Below are 16996 nucleotides of genomic sequence, written 5' to 3' on the forward strand. Positions count from 1 at the left end.
CTTATTGCGGAGCACAGGCTCTAGGTGCACAGGCTTCAGTAGTTGTGGCACATGGGCTCAGTAGTTGTGGCTGTGGGCTCTAGAATGCAGGCTCAGTAGTTGTGGCACACGGGCTTAGTTGCTCTGCAGCATGTGGGATCTTCCTGGACCAGGGCTCGAACCCGTGTCCCCTGTGTTGGCAGGTGGATTCTTAACTGTGCCACCAGGGAAGCCCTGCCTTGCATTAAATAAACTTTTTCTTTAATTTTGGATGGACTCATGCAGTTATGCTGATACTGAAGATACTTGAAGGCAGTGATTCTCTCTAAGAAGGCCAAGCTTTAAAACTCAGTAACAGGTTTTCTTTCAGCATACCCTGAAAGGCGTTGTTATATCCACAATACTTCGTGTGGTCTTTCAGCAGTTGTCTTAGAATATAGTTAAATACCGTGGTTGTTACCAAAAATAACACGGTACAGAGAGTCCGTGATCTCTCAGTACATCTGACCCCTGGGAGCTTTCAGGTCTAGCTCATCATCTGGGTATCAAGTAAAATAAGAATATGTTACTTTTCTCTCTAGGGAATGAGTAGTCTGGTGTCTACTCAGGTTATCATGCCTAATGTCTTCTCTTAGAATATTGAAAAGAGGGCATTTGGGTTTTCTCATTTCAAACACTGGTTGTGAACCTGCCATTTAGACTTACCTTTGGGTCAAGGCTCTCAGTAGAGTTGGTAGTCAGAAAGAAGAAAGGGGGTTCCCATGTGTGATTCTACCTGTGATCAGGTGGCTCTGGGTTTGGTGGACAGAGCGCTGAGCTGTAGGTCCTTCCACAGACTCCACCCCTCCCCTGTCACTGATCACTGGTCAGCTGACATCTGCCTGGTCAGTTTTGCCTTCGGTAAAATGAGGTAGTTTATCTCAAGTGGTGATTAAGGGGAAGTAATGTGAGAATGATTTTAAAGAGTCAGAAATGCTTTATATATAGCATACAAGTAGGAATTCTTCAGTATTTACATATTATATGGTTTCTCTATGGTGACGTTGTTTTGGACCTAGAATTGACATATAGTCTAATGTAAGAATTGTATGTGCTAGTAAATGCCAGAGACTCTCTTGAAGATACATTTTGGCTGTTTGAACACTTTGCTCTGATTTTAGAGTGTAATTTTCAGAAAAGCTGGGATATATGACTCACTTAATTTTAACATTTTCAATATTATGGGAAAATGTTTTCCAAACAAAATTATGTAAATAATTTTTTGGTTTATGGAGCACTTAATAACAGGGCAACTTTTAACCATGTAGCTTAGGAGCACCATTTTCCTGCAGGAGCTAATTATGAGGTGACCAGTGGTACTATTTCCTAATCTCTTTGGTACACACAGATGTAGAAGCAAAGCCTCTAAGCACAGCTTGGGTTGCCACCTTTCTCCTTATGTCCTGGTGGCCATTCTGATCCTTGGATAAACCTAGATGGCCCTTAGAATCAGAAGCTTCTGACCTTGAGTTTGTAACCGGAGAGCTTGGGGCAAAGTTGGGTGTGCTGCTGGAGCACAGCCCCTGGACAGCACTTTGCCAGTGTGTTCCGGTTATTTTTACTCAGTGGGTGTTGGAGTGATGAAGGTTACAAGTCTGGTGTTCTATTTTGAGTGTAGCTGATTTTCCTACCTTATGATTTTCTTATGGTTTATTTTTACAGCGTCTGGATGGTTCCATCAAGGGAGAAATCCGAAAACAGGCACTGGACCACTTCAATGCAGATGGGTCTGAGGTATAGCATGCATGGCTTTGTTATTTGGGCAGCTTGGGCTCTGTATCAAGGGGAAAGCCTTTCTAGCTTAATGTATTCTGTTTCAGAAACATTTCACAGTGCAACTCTCCTACCTGATAAGGGAAGGAGAAATCACTAAAGATGCCTCTTAATTTTGTTGTTTGTCAATCCAGAAAAGCATATGTGTGCTTGTTTATCTCCCCTGGTCTGGATTAATGACAGAGTAGTTCCGGTATCAACTGAGGGTTCTCTGGTGGCTTTCAGATGCCCAATTTCTGGGCCTAGAAGAACCGCAAGGCGAGGGTTGGGGAGGGCTGGCTGGTAGGATTAATTTTGACATGTATGTTACATCAGAAGGTTCTGATCTATACTTTTTTTGCTGACTTGAGTCTTAAAAAGTCTGTTTGCCATATCTCAGATTTGTTGGACCCCGGCAGGATGTGGCTTAATTCCCTTGCTTGAGCTAACAGCAACATTGGTTAATCTGTTAAGTATCCAACTTGAATTTGGCATTATAAAGTATTTTGTTTTTAAGGTACATGTGGAAGAGCACTTAGGACAAGTTAGAAACCGTGGTAACCTTGTAATTTGTGCATATCAAACTATTAAATACCGTGGGATGTGAGAGAAGAGGCGAAAAGAAGTTTAGTGTAAGTAAGGCTATAGTGGTGTGAGGAGTTAAGAAAGCCGTGGTGAGGGCCAGAGGTAGAACTAGAAGTGTTTTGGAGAGAACGTTAGAGCTTCTGAAGTCTGGGCCACTATTCTCTATAAATAGACCAGGCTTAACTTTCTGCTTTCTCAAGAGCTTTGAACACTCTTAATGTCTGTCTGTCAGTCCGGAATGGTATGACTCCTGCCCCTTGAATAGCACATAAGCCTAGTTAGACTATGGTATTCTGCCTATTTCTCCAGCCTAAAATTTTAGTTCTCCTTGAGGAATTTTGGGCACTGATCTCTTCAGAACCAAGGCTCTGAATGGTCAAGGAGAAGAGGAATGTAATTACTAAAAACACTGATAACCATCTAATTCCATCTTCCTCTCTCTCCTCCCTATTTTCTCAACTGTAAAAGCACCATGATGCCCTCCCTACTTCATAATCCTGCTGTGACGACTAAGTGCCATACTCCACACAGAGCACTGAGCGCAGGGCCTGGTACATAACAAGCACCCCATCAGTGTTACCTGTTTCTCTTCTTCAGTATTTGTTGAGATTGGTTTTGTGGTCCCTACTATTAGTTTAAAACACAGTGTGAGTTGAATGTTTCATATCGCCCTTTCTCAAGAAAAACCTAAAGTGGCTTTCTTCATAGTTCTGTTGATTCCCCTGTCCGATGGCTAGATATAGAATAGAGATTCTTTACCATTTTCTGCAACTCTGAGTTTTCTTTTAATTAATTTAAAAAATTACTTTATTACTGGGGGAAAGTATTATAAACACATTTAGAAAGTTTGGAAGATGGTGAAGAGTACAAAGAAGAAATACTATACAAAGAAGAAAACTTCCATCCCAGAGAAAGCTTGCTATTCACATTATTTGGGTGCATTTCCATCCATCCTGGAAGAAACCCTTTGTTTCTTTCTATGTTTGCCCAATTGGGATCATACTGCATATAGTTTTGTGCTCGCCTTTCATTCAAAATTCTACTCTGAGCATTTTCCCGTGTCATTAAATATTTAAAAAAACTACTTCTAATATTTTCTCATGCCTGTTCCATCATTTATTTGACCATTTTATTGTTCTCAGATGTTTAGCGAGGATATGAGCATATAAAAACGATTTTGATACATTTTGCTAAATCACTCTTTCCAAACGATTTATATTCATAATGTTTATGTATGAGTATTTCCATTTTACCATTTGATAATAGGCACAAATATCTTAATATAATTCATATTGTCTTTGATAAAGAGTGACACTGAAAATATTTCTTATGATCATTCAGACCCCAGATTTCATTTAAGTTTTAGGTGTCTCATTCTCAAGTGTTTACCTGCAGGCTTCTCTTCAGAGTGTGGTGTTGCTTGGTATCTCCACCAAGGCTCACAGACTATGCTTCAACCCCCCTGTTAATCAGTTCTTTATTGGAATTGTTTAAAGCTCTTGTGAGACAGCTCTCCATTTTTATTTCTACGGCATAATGTTGGTGAATGTGACTGTTATTTAGAATGTGGAGACCTTTTCATTGCATCTGTGTATATGTGTTAAATACACCCATTGATCAAAATGTAACTCAGAACTACCAGTTTTTGAGTGCCATTTCCATGCCAGAAAGGTGTCAGTCTTTGATACATGACCAAATTCCCTGGAAATAGAAATCTGTTTGGCTTTGGTTTTCTCTGGCTCAGAGTTTATTCTCTGCCTCCTGCCCATTTTTTTTCTGAGCACTCAGATGCAGGCTGGTGTACTGTTCCTGCCCAGTCTCTGTTATCATTGCTATGGAAACTGGAATATGTCAGTGCCTGGGTCTTTCCCACACACTGCCGTTCGGCCACACCTGCTCTGGTTTTCTTTGTGCATGTTCTGTGGTGATTGAGGATCCTGTGCTGTCCAGTGGTTCAGTCATGTGATCTCTTAGTACAGTGTTTCTGTATTCCTCACCAGCCTAACAAATGAATGGACATTTACCCAATAAAGTCTCCTTGCTCATACTGAATGCCTTACATGGCATAATCCACCTTTACCCAGGAAATAAGTATCTAAGCAACTTGCTGAAACAATCCTCATGATAATTAAGTTTGTCTGGTTTCTGTTAACTGCTTGTATACTAGTTTTAGCCAGGAGAGAACACCAATTCTTTTGCTCCTGTTGCCTTATCAGATTCTACTTTACTCCTTAGTTCATTGCACTGACTCTTACCTCTTAATCAAATGAAAATTCACTCTGCCATCAAGTCCCTGACATTCTTGTAGCCTCCATAAAGTTTGTCCATCATATCTCACTTTTCTTCACACCTGCAGGGGTTTCCAGGTATAAGGGCTTATTGGACTGTGAAACTGTTTCTGAGAAGGCCACTGCATAAAGTAGTATATTGCATTGTGTACAGGACTTCTGTTTCCTGCTCTCGACAAGGGCTGGTGGCCTGGGAATCAATTTGGCTTCAGCGGACACAGTTGTCATCTTTGATTCTGACTGGAACCCCCAGAACGACTTGCAGGCACAAGCCCGAGCCCACAGAATTGGTCAGAAGAAGCAGGTCAGTGGAGAGGGGGCCTCTAGATATGGCTTGGAGGGGAGGGGGCAGGGGAGGTTATTCAGCCCTTTCAGGATGTTTGTAAAATGCTTTTTTTTTTTTTTCCTGTTTTGTCTTCATTTCCCCAAGGGTAGATGTCTGTTTGTTAATTAGTACAGAGAAGCTGTCTTTGGGGCTGAGATGAGCTTATAGATATGAAACTATTCTCTTTTGCTGTTTGAAAAGTATATCACCAGTAACTTTCTGGCTTACTCAAAGATATATGATGAATAGACTTAGAATTGAAATTTTCCATCTATTTTATTATGGAAAAGTTGTTAAAATATTCTAACATTGTTCAAGATGGTCTACTTTTATTACACACGAACAGTATTAGCTCTGTGGTATGTTGGAAACGTACACACTTGTTTCCTTCGTAGATGAATTTCAAAGTCTGCTCTAGTACTGGGTACCTCTTTAAGTTTCATATGTGGCCAAAGATTCAGTTTCAATGAGACAGATCATTCTTTAGCAGCATTTTTATTGTTAGAACAAGGCTATAATAATTCCTTAGAGGCTATTTTATTTAAGAATGTAACGTGCTGCGAATAGTAAAAACATTGCATGTACAATACTTAAGTTGTCTGCTTGGATGGATGGCTTACAAGTGATATGCCATAGCAGAGAACAAATATTTTTTTATTTTCCCCCTTGGTTTTAGGCAGAGGTAACTTTTTTGTATGTGTGATCAGGCATAAGCATAACATTTCCTTTTCCTACAGGTAAATATTTACCGCTTGGTTACAAAGGGGACCGTGGAGGAAGAGATCATAGAACGGGCCAAAAAGAAGATGGTATTGGACCATCTGGTGATTCAGCGCATGGATACCACTGGCCGGACAGTTCTGGAAAACAACTCTGGAAGGTCCAAGTAAGTGCCAGAAAGATGGGGGAGGTAGCAGAGTCAATTTTATGTCATTTGGTATAATTCATTTTTCTAATAGGATGCTTTACAACAGACATTAATCCATTAATTACCTGGAAAAGGCCAAGCCAAAACTGCAAGAAGATGGCATTTTCATTTTATTTTGCTGCCCCTGTTTCTCCTTCTTCTTCGGGTTCTTTTTTTTTTTTTTTTCCATATCAGCTCTTTTCTTATGTGCCCTCTCTCTTTCCTGCCCTCCTCTCTTGCCTTTTGCTTTTGGCTCTGCCTGTGACATATGACACAGCAGCAGCAGTGGCAGCTGTGTGCTCCCCATTGGGCTTTCATCCTGGCACAATGTTGCCTTGGACTTTTCAGCAGTGAGAATGCACCAGATTGAATTGGTATCTATTTCTTGGTAAAAAAGTTTGTGTGGAGATTATCTTTCCTATTGAAAACAGAAGGCTATAAAAGGAAAGTAGTTAAGTTTTAGTTGGCTTTATTTGGAAACACAACTATTTCTCTTAGAGAGTTTACATTTTGACCAAATTGTTGAGTGTCTTCTGAGGCAGTCCTGCAACTTGTGTTACAGGTGAGATCAAATGAGCCCTTCCTAATTAGATGATGATAATTTTCCATTAAAAGGAAACTAGGCAGAAAAAGCTTGTTCTTTTAGTTTGGACCAGAGATGAGGAGTTTGAAAATTCATGGTGAATGATAGCTTTCTGAGTCAAAGGACAAAGAGAGAACTCCCTTCTCTCATGTTGCTAATTATCTTTCTTGCTTAACCATGTAACAGATGAATCAACAGGAAAATAATTGATTTCTTAGTCTTTTGTTAGGTTAGGTTTACCACTGCAGACTCATCCTGTGGATTAAAAAACATGAAATATTTGTGAGATCATTTTTCTTGTGGCAGAATTTATATCTTCACCAGTAATTTGACCTCTTTATGAAGAATAGATATTTAGAACTCCGTAGAGGTTATCTGACATTCCTAAAAGATTACAACTACATTTTATTTCTGCAGTTCAAATCCTTTTAATAAAGAAGAGCTGACAGCGATTTTGAAATTTGGAGCGGAGGATCTCTTCAAAGAACTCGAAGGGGAGGAATCAGAGCCTCAGGTAGTCAACAATAAGGGAAAAAAATTTCTTGATAAGTATCATCTGTGAGAGTCTGAAATTTTCTGGAAGTGATTCTGAGTCTGAGGCTTTTATAAGGAAATAGTAGTTACTTGCAGAACATAGTTTCTCTTTTTTTCTTACAGGGCTAAAAGCTCTTACTAAATTGACTAGGAAAGAATGAGAAAAGCATTTGAGGATTTTGTCTTTGGTCTTTTTTATTCCAATTTTATTTCTCGTAATTTCTGAAGTTTCATCTTATCATTTGTATAAATAGTAGTTTGAAACATTAGATGTAAAGGACATGAAACTGAGAGTGTGAAAGAAAATGGAATATCAGAGAAGAGAGTCGGTTTATTTGCACCAGTCATTTTCAGTAAATGCTTACCACTGCTTGCCTTTTTACCATGTTTGTGTTGCTCTTGTTCTTTTAGGAAATGGATATAGATGAAATTTTGCGCTTGGCTGAAACCAGAGAGAATGAAGTCTCGACAAGTGCAACAGATGAGCTTCTGTCACAATTTAAGGTATGAAAATCATTGTCTGAGAAAGTCTTTGGCATTGATTCATGAACCAATGATAAGTAATGCCTGTCAGTACTTTCTGGGTGCAAGGGACTCTGCTTTTCTATTTACCGAAGTTGACTCATACCCCTCAAAATCATTCTCTAGAGTTCCAAGTATGATGTGGGTATAGACCATATAGTCCTCCCCATGAGGGTCACCACTGAAGCGGTCCATCCTGCCCAGATTCAGTGGGTAGAGGAAAAGAAGTCGCTGTGACAAGGGCTGAGAATAAGCTGTCAGTGGGATAGGTGGAGAACTTGGTAATGTGGAGCTCTGGGAGGGGTGGAGAGGTTGTGGGAGAGACATTAATAGAATCATAAGAAAGAGAGGTCAAAGGTATGAAAATCGAAGGTGACAGTTGGGAAGCTCTTGACTTGGTGGGATTTTTTTTTTAAGGACAGTTATGGGGTAGTTAGTGGTATTTGATAGAAAATTAAATGAGATCAGGACTAAATGCAGAAGCTGCGCGCCTGATGAGTAGGAGATGACAGCATTGAGTATAGACATTATTAAAAAGCTTAGTGAAGAGAACAGTGAAAGTAATTTATGAGGATAGAAGGATCAAGCAAGGCAAAATTTTTTAAAGGTGTTACCACGTTTCTAGGTTGAGGAAAGAAATTGAGAATAGGGAAATTCTGAAGGTTCTAAGGAAAGAAGGAAAATTTGGTTGCACATTGCCCAGGAGGAGACTGGAACAGATATAATCAAAAGCACAGATGGAGGAACTGGCCTTTGAAAGAAAAAGGAAAGTATACACTTCAGGAAATAGAGGGGAGAGAAGATGTAGGAGTTCCAACTGGTGACCTTAATTACCAGTAAATTAAGTGAGGTGTTAGCTGAGAAGTGGAAAAGATTTGGGATAGTCCCATCCAGGGGCCAGGAGTTGCCAGGAGGAACTTGGTTTAGGGTGTAGAGCTGAATTTAGAAGATGGGGCTTCACATTAGAGCCAGTCAGCAGGATCATATGACTTGCTCCAGAAATACTTGAGGTCAGAGAAGTTGAATCAGTTGGCCATCCCAAGGTGGGAGAATTGGCTTGGGAGGCATCGAAGAGTCATCAAAGTGGCAAGTTTCCCAGATTCCAGTGAGAACATGGTTGAATGGATTCATCATGGTTTGGTTCCATGCATGTTAGAGAAGCAGGGAAGACCTGGAGGTTACATTGATGGTTATGTGTGGTAGACCCATAAGGGCTGAGGAAGAAGTGTTTGAAAGGAAGCATTATTTTGTGATGAAGTCCAAGGTTGGCCACAGGTAGAAGTTGTCTTAGTGGAAGAAAAAGGAAGGAGTTGAGTGGATCACAGAGCTCTAGGATCAGAGTTAATGTGTCTGTGGATGCAGAGGATGGAGGTGAATTGTTAGCGTTTCAACTGGATTTCACTTCTATGGCTACTGCTCCCTTCTTAAACAGATGTAATCTTCATGATGGTGTCCTGGTCTAAATATATTAAATATTTGATATGAAATAAATGGTTTATTTCAGTTTTTTGCATTTTGTGTTCTTGTTTTTATTCCTAAGACTAACATGCAGTTTTGAGCATATGAAATTCTTACAGACCTTTAGCTTCTATACTTTTGATAAAAATGAATAAGGTAACCAATAGCTACTGCTTTGAGTTATGGGTTGTTTCAAATGAGCTCTATTCAGTAGCGATTTATAATGTATAGGACTGTAAGTTTGTAATGGATTAGTATTAGGTTTTCAAATGTTATAATCTAAATAAATCTAAAATTTCTAATTAGTACATTAGAAAGTATGTATGATTTAACAGCAAATCTTTCAATAAAACTTATAAGGCAGTTTGTAGCTTTATATCTTTCCCTGTTTTTCAGTAAAATTTCTGATGAACTTTAGGATTTGGCAAGTAGATTTTGTTGGGGGGGCGATAAGGGAGAGATGAGTAGAAAATTGATTATTTGATTATGTAATATCACAGGAGTCCTATTATCATTCATAGCATGTTAGATTAAAAACAGTGCTTGAGTTGGTGTGTTAGTAGATGGTGTTTGGGAAATAGGGAAATGTCAGACAATGGGTTGTCCATTTGTTTTAAGGTTGCCAACTTCGCAACAATGGAGGATGAAGAAGAACTAGAAGAGCGTCCTCACAAGGACTGGGATGAGATCATTCCAGAGGAGCAAAGGAAGAAAGTAGAGGAGGAAGAGCGGCAGAAAGAGCTGGAAGAAATTTATATGTTGCCTCGAATTCGGAGTTCCACTAAAAAGGTGAACAAATAACATGAAAGATATGGAAGTATTGATACTTCTTATTTTGTTCACCTTATGTTGTTGTCCGGATGTGTGGAGGGTTCCAGGGTAGAGTTATAGGAAACCTAGCAGAGGGAAATGGAAAAATGCACAAGGCTCACGCGCATACCTATGAGCCATTTGATCTTTGCAGATTGGCTGTTTGTGAGATGGCTGGACAGGTTTTGAGTTTGACAGAAGTTTACATTTTGGCCTTGAGATTAGAACCAGTAAGTCTAAGAGTTTGGTTCTAATTGGCAAGGCCTTTGCCTTTCAGAGTCAAACCTCTTTTCACCTTTAAGTGTTTGTTTATAGCACTTGGCATAAATACTTAGTAAGCGATTATATAAAGGTGCTTCAGTTTACAAAGCTCTATCATAGGCACTATCTAATTTGATTTTTGCAACAACATTTAAGTAGATAGACTGTTTTATTACCCAGTTGTTGGAGATAACAGACTCAGGTTTGTCTGAGATCCTAGTAAATCAGTATTAGCTAATAGTAGCTATCATTGAGTATTCCCTGTATGTCAGGCATAAGTTAGTGCTTTTCCATTCACTGACTCATTTAATTCGTATGAAAACCCTGTATTATAGGTGCTATTGTCCCCATTTTACAAATGGAAAACAAAGGCATGAAGAAGTAAAGTAATTTGCCCAAGGAAGTAAGCATGAAGCCACAATCCAAATATTTTTATTCCAGTTTACTTAATGACATTACAGTATGTCTCTGGCAGAATGACTGTCCCAAGCAGGTCTTCTTTCATCACATGCCATCTGCTTCCTTCTTTCTTAAAGGGAAATTGACTTGCCTGATACGATGGGAAGTTCTGAGTATTAAGGAGTTAAGATGGGCTGGTCTTAGTCCTTAGATCTTTTGGACCTGGCACTTGCTACAATGTGACTTTGCCTTTTCAGGCTCAGACAAATGACAGTGACTCTGATACTGAGTCTAAGAGGCAGGCCCAGAGATCCTCTGCCTCTGAGAGTGAGACAGATGACTCTGATGACGACAAGAAGCCCAAGCGCAGAGGGCGCCCCCGAAGTGTGCGGAAGGACCTTGTGGAGGGATTCACTGATGCCGAGATCCGGAGGTTAGTGGGGGCTCTGCTCTCCTTCCCCCTCACATTTGGAAGGACATGCTGTAAGCCTCAGGTTGATGGATCCCTGACATTGATGACAGGGAGGTCAGAGGAAGGCAAGGGGGACTGAGTCATGCTCCAAGGCCCCAGGATGATTCTCCCTTCTCCAAGGTTTTCCTCAGTTGAGCTCTTTCTGTTTGTTTACTTCTTGTTCTGGGTTCTGAACATTTCACAAAGCAAGTCCAGCCAAGAGGAAAGAGGCTGTTGGAGGTAAACTTGGGCTGAAACTTTCTTTTTTGTTTTTATTGAAGAATATGAATAAATACATACATACATATGTATCAATGTGTATAAAAGAAATGGTATAAATATAAAAAATTAAAGTAGTACAGGTAACCTCAGTTTACTTTCCATCAGTGTTAGTGCTGGTATCAGTTTGGTTTATTGGTATATACAACATACTGTTCTGCAGCTTCTTGTCACTTATAACCAATTTTAGGCATCTTTCTATGTCAGTACTTACTACACATTTGTTGGTGTCTGATTCACACCCCTTTTCCCTCCAGAAAAATCTAAAATTATTGCTTCCAAACCACTTTTCCCCTAGCTGCCATGTTATTTTTTTAAAAAGCTGAAGAAAGTAGAAAATATGAAAATGATTAACTTTATGGTCTAACCCAAATTTTAACTATTATCAAATAGTCCTTTTAGGTCAGTATTTGAAATCACAAGGTCTTTGTTTCCCACTAAATGTTATACCTGTTCTTTTATTCTTTCTTTGTTTAATTTATTATGGAAAAATGTAAATGTATACAAACATTGATAGAATATTAGCGCACCCCCTCCCCGGGTATTATTTTAACCATTATGAGTTTGTAGTCAGTCTTGTGTGTGTGCCATATTTCTATTTTCCCCTACCCTCAGTGTTATTTTGAGAAGAATGTATATTCTGCTGCAGTTGAGTGGAGTGTCCTATAGATGTTTTTTAAGTCTATTTGGTTTACTATTGTTCAGATCTTCCATTTCCTTATTGATCTTCTGCCTGATCTATCCATTATTGGAAATGGGGTATTGAAGGCTCTATTATTGCTGTATTGTTTATTTCTCCCTTCTGTTCTGTCAGTTTCTGCTTCATATGTTTTGGGCCTCTGCTGTTAGGTGTGTATGCTTTATAATCTGTTGTCTTGATGAATTGACCGTTTTCTCATTATAAAATATCCTTCTTTGTCTCTAGTAACAATTTATGTCTTAAAGTTTATAACTTGGTTAGATATTAGTGTAGACACTCCAACTCTCTTTTGGTATTGTATGTGCAGTATCTTTTTCCTTTTTTATTTCAATCTATTTGTGTCTTTGAATCTAGCTTGCAACTCTTGTATATAGTATATAGTTAGATGTTTTTCAAAAATCCATTCTATTGATCTCTTCCTTTTGATTGAAGTCTTTAAACCATTTACATTTAATGCAGTTACTTATAAGATAGAATTTATGTCTGCATTTTGCTGTTCATTTTTTATGTCTTGGGTCTTCTTTGTTCCTTTATTCCCCCATTACTGCCTTCTTTTATATTACATATTTTTTAGTATACTATTTTAATTCTCTTGTTTCTTTTATATTTTAAAAGTTATTTTCTTAGTGGTTTCCCTGGAGATTATATATTTTTTTAAAATAAATTTATTTATTTATTTATTTTTGGCTATGTTTGGTCTTGGTTTCTGTGCGAGGGCTTTCTCCAGTTGCGGCGAGCAGGGGCCACTCTTCATCGCAGTGCGCGGGCCTCTCACTGTCGTGGCCTCTCTTGTTGAGGTGCACAGGCTCCAGACGCACAGGCTCAGTAGTTGTGGCTCACGGGCCCAGTTGCTCCGCGGCATGTGGGATCTTCCCAGACCAGGGCTCAAACCCATGTCCCCTCTATTGGCAGGCAGATTCTCAACCACTGCGCCACCAGGGAAGTAAGTCCCTCAGTTGACCTATCTTTTAACTGATTTTTTTTCTTCTGCTAATTCATATCTAATCCTGAGCCTCTCTAGTGATTTTTTTCATCTTAGTTATTGTACTTTTCAGCTCCAGAATTTATATTTGACTCCTTTATATAATTTCTGTCTCTGTTGATATTCTCCATTTGGTGATATATTATTCTCAAATTTTCTTTCAATTCGTCAGACATGGATTCCTTTAGTTCTTGTATGTATTTATAATAGTTGATCAAAACCTTTGTCTAATAAGTTCAACTTCTGGACTTCCTCAGGGTCTATTTCCATTGAAAACCATCTTCTTCCCTGTAGAGCGACCATACTTTCTTGTTTTCTGTAATATTTGTTGAAAACTAGACATTTTAAGTAATACAAAGTGGCAAGTCTGGAAATCAGATTCCCCCTGCCAGCAAGAGTTTTTTGTATTTGCTGTTTGTTGTTGTTGCTGTTTGTTCAGTAGCTTTTCTGGACTAGTTCTGCGAAGTCTGTCTTCTCTGTCTTTTGAAGTCTCTGCTCATTTAGCTTAGTGGTCAGCTAATGATTGGACAGAGACTTCCTTAAACACCTTAAGTCTACCAACCAGTGAATCTACCAGCCTTTGCTGAAGGGCTACTTGTGTATTTTGGGGATGTCTTCAATGTTCTGATAGGCAGTTTACAGCTCTGCCTTAGCCTTCAGTTCCTGTTTGTGCAGAGCCTCAATGCCAGCCAGAGGTGAGAGATTCACAGCTCCTCAGGTCTTCTCTGTGCCTGCACATAGCCCTGCATATAAGCAGCCTTCTAGATACCCAGGAATATGCCTGAGCTTTTCAAAGACCCCTGTGCACATCTTTTCCCCCAGGTTTTTCCATTGCAGTTTTTGGTCAACCTGTTCATATTGCCAACTTGTAATGCTGCCTCAGGCAGCTGTGGTGTTAAACCTTTGCCTCTAATTGTTTTTTGACCGATGAACTACAGACAGTGTTCTTCATACAGAGGTCAAATGAAGACAAGTCTGAGAATGGAGCTTCTCAGGGTGCTGTCAGTCAGATCAAAATAGCACTGTTCTCTGGGGAAAGAGCTTTTGGGGAGCTCTAGGCCTGTTCTGCTCCCTCTAGTGGCTGCTGTGTTGCTTCTTTGCACAGCTGCAGTAGTTGGGAAGGTGTAGTTTTCAAGGCAGTTATGGAGCTGGGGAGAGGGCATGGGAAACAGAGCAAGTCAGAATGCCAGAGAGCTCACTGTTCATACTGAGATTCAGCCATTTTCTTGAATAAATGCTCATAAGATGGCTGCAAGCCTTTGGTTAATTTCCAGCATTCTAACAAAGTTGATTTTGACAGTTTTGCCAGTGTTCTTGTTGCTTTTACGGAGCAGCGGATTTTCAGAGGTCCTTACTCCACCATTCCTGGAATGCTTCTCTGTCTCAATATTATTTTGAAGTAATCACAAATGGCATATTATTTCAGATGTAAAATATTTCAGTATATATCAAGAAGAAGAATCGTAGAGTGGAGGAATAATTCTCAGGTTTGCTTTCACATATAGTACTTTCCTAATCCATGCTATTCCTTTAATACTGTTTCTTAGCTATTGTTATATTCATCCCCATTTTCTTTAATTGCTGTGCCCTCTCTTTTCATTTTTTTTCTCCATAGTATCTCTCCCTTCATTTTTATCTAACCAGGTAGTTTGGCATGTTACAGTGATGCCCTTGATATATCATGGCATCTTGCTTTTTTAGTGAAAGTCTAGTGGTTGGCTGAAGGGAGGGGAGTGGATTAAACATGGATTGGCATATAGCATGGTTTAGGCTAGAGACTTGTGGAAGGATAGATTAGATTTTTGGCTGGAGACAATGTTTGGCAGAAGGAGTCAGAGTTTCCAAAAGAGTTTTGCCTAAAAAGTTTAAAATCATATGTTTATTTTACTTTGCCTCATTACAAAAAGTATTTGAGGCAGTCCTAAAAACCTTATATTTGTATTATTGACCAGAAAGTAATGGAAAATATTGCAGTGTGGAATTGAAAGTAACAATAGTGGACTGAATAGACCACTTAACTGTACTGGATTTTATTATAAGAGGTTGTGGTTTTTAAATCATTTATTATGTATTGAACTCCATAAACTTGTACCTTCTAAAAATGATAGTACTAGAGTTAAGTCACCATTCTCAATTATGTCGCTAAGCAGTTTCATGACCAGTCACTGAGAATAAAGTTAATCTTTGGTTTGAATAGATTTTTAGCACTCACTATTTTAAGCTGGCCATTTTCAAAGGCCACCTTTAGTTCATTTAGTGGCAGTTGCAAGGATTGGGCCCAGTCTCTTTTTGACAGTTTTTATGGCTCATATTTCATCACAGGATGTGTTTGCATTAATATAGCTGAAGTCTTTTTTTTTAATGTGATTTATTGATTATTTTCTTAGGTTCATCAAGGCGTATAAGAAGTTTGGTCTCCCTCTTGAACGGTAAGCTTAGTAATATAATAGTTCCTTATCCGCCTCTTTTTCACTTCTGTATTGTAGAGGTTTCTTTTTTTGGTTCTACTTTCCATTTTTAAGGTCTGGCACCTTTTGACAGCCTGGCTTTTAGACATTAATTTACTCACCTGCTCCAGATGACTTGGGGATCAACGAAACATATTGTACATGTAACTGTACTTCGCTTCTAGGAACATTGCAGTGAATGAAAGTAGGCTAGAGAAAGGAAAGTGAGCACAAAGAAACAAACTAGTGCGAATAGCTTTGGGGCACTTCACCTGCTACTGTTATCAGACAGCGCATTTAGTTAATAAAGAAAGATGAACCCTTTCTCCTCTGTTTTTTGAAATTAGTCTGTTTTTGTGGACTATTCCAAGTCAAATTCTTTATGATGGAAAGTAAGTCGTCAGTCACTGTCCGAGGGTTCTTGTTGGAAGGATCAATTAAGGCATGTAGAGAAAGTGTCTTTGCAGGAGCAAGCTTATGTGAAACCAAGTGGTAGCTCACGTGACATTAGAAACGTGGGCACAGGGCCTTGAGGTATCCCCGTATTTGTCTTTCCTCAGGCTGGAGTGCATAGCACGTGATGCTGAGTTGGTAGATAAGTCTGTAGCAGATCTGAAGCGCCTAGGGGAATTGATTCACAACAGCTGTGTGTCAGCAATGCAAGAATACGAAGAGCAGCTGAAAGAAAATGCCAGCGAGGGTAAGTCAGCATGTCTCCCTCAGTGATTCTCAAAGACCTGGCACTTGTGGATTGGGATCTCTGCTGCTAAGCATCTTTTTTTTTTTTTTAAGATGAACACACTTATATCCCATGCATCCCTAATTTTTTGAGGTGTGTATTCTCACCTGCCTTTACGTGAGGTCAGTTTTTGGGGTTTTTTTTTTTTTTTTTTTGGTACGTGGGCCTCTCACTGTTGTGGCCTCTCCCGTTGCGGAGCACAGGCTCCGGACGCGCAGGCTCAGTGGCCATGGCCCACAGGCCCAGCCGCTCTGCGGCATGCGGGATCCTCCCGGACCGGGGCACGAACCCGTGTCCCCTGCATTGGCAGGCGGACTCTCAACCACTGCGCCACCAGGGAAGCCCGTGAGGTCAGTTTTAAGATTCCAAAGATTTACTCACAAATGAAGTTGATTTGCAGAAGGTGCAAAGTAATGAACAAGATGAATGATTTCTTTTAATGTTACTGTAGAAAGTTTAGATTGGTTTGAATGATGTAAAGACCTGAGTGGGTAAAGCTGAGTGGACACATTGCATTTTGGCTGTAAGTGAGGACATTACAGACCACAGACATCAGTAATTATCTTGGATATACATACATGTATTGTTTTGTTGTGATAAACTTAAAGGATTTAGAGAATTAGTTAGAATGAAAATAGTAGATGAATATTGTAAACCTTTTTGTTGGAATGAGACTCTCTTTGGCACTAGAATTTGCTGTAATTCGATTCGACCTGTAGTGTGTTCTGTCTTATACACCAAGAGTGCTTTTGCCTGTCCTTTAAAAGCAGGAGGTGTCAGGAGAGAGCTGAGGTCCTTGTTGTTAAAGGACACCCTTATAGTTGAACCTCAAACAAAAAGATGAGGGTGTGGTCATTCCACAGTTCACTGGACTGTGGTTTATCTGTGCCATTGCCCCCATTCTTTTGTCACCCTTCACTGACGTTACAGGAGGCTCTGTCATCTGTGGTTAAGTA

At 39.5% G+C, this 16996-nt stretch overlaps 1 protein-coding gene across 6 annotated transcripts in view; it reads left to right on the forward strand.

Annotated features, from left to right (window-relative positions):
* The window catches only part of CHD2 (chromodomain helicase DNA binding protein 2), a 126184-nt gene that overhangs the window by 68377 nt on the left and 40811 nt on the right, over positions 1–16996 (forward strand). For all 6 annotated transcript variants that reach the window (XM_027083152.1, XM_027083149.1, XM_027083148.1 and 3 more), the window contains 9 exons: positions 1681–1752; positions 4798–4947; positions 5706–5854; positions 6876–6972; positions 7404–7496; positions 9591–9761; positions 10700–10875; positions 15242–15283; positions 15862–16001. In XM_027083152.1, the coding sequence (XP_026938953.1) occupies positions 1681–1752; positions 4798–4947; positions 5706–5854; positions 6876–6972; positions 7404–7496; positions 9591–9761; positions 10700–10875; positions 15242–15283; positions 15862–16001 (1090 nt within the window). The remainder of the gene's footprint in view (positions 1–1680; positions 1753–4797; positions 4948–5705; positions 5855–6875; positions 6973–7403; positions 7497–9590; positions 9762–10699; positions 10876–15241; positions 15284–15861; positions 16002–16996) is intronic.

Source organism: Aethalodelphis obliquidens, unplaced genomic scaffold, assembly GCF_003676395.1.
Source record: "Aethalodelphis obliquidens isolate GAN/ISIS:26980383/991018 unplaced genomic scaffold, ASM367639v1 scaffold49, whole genome shotgun sequence".
NCBI classification, from domain to species: domain Eukaryota; kingdom Metazoa; phylum Chordata; class Mammalia; order Artiodactyla; family Delphinidae; genus Aethalodelphis; species Aethalodelphis obliquidens.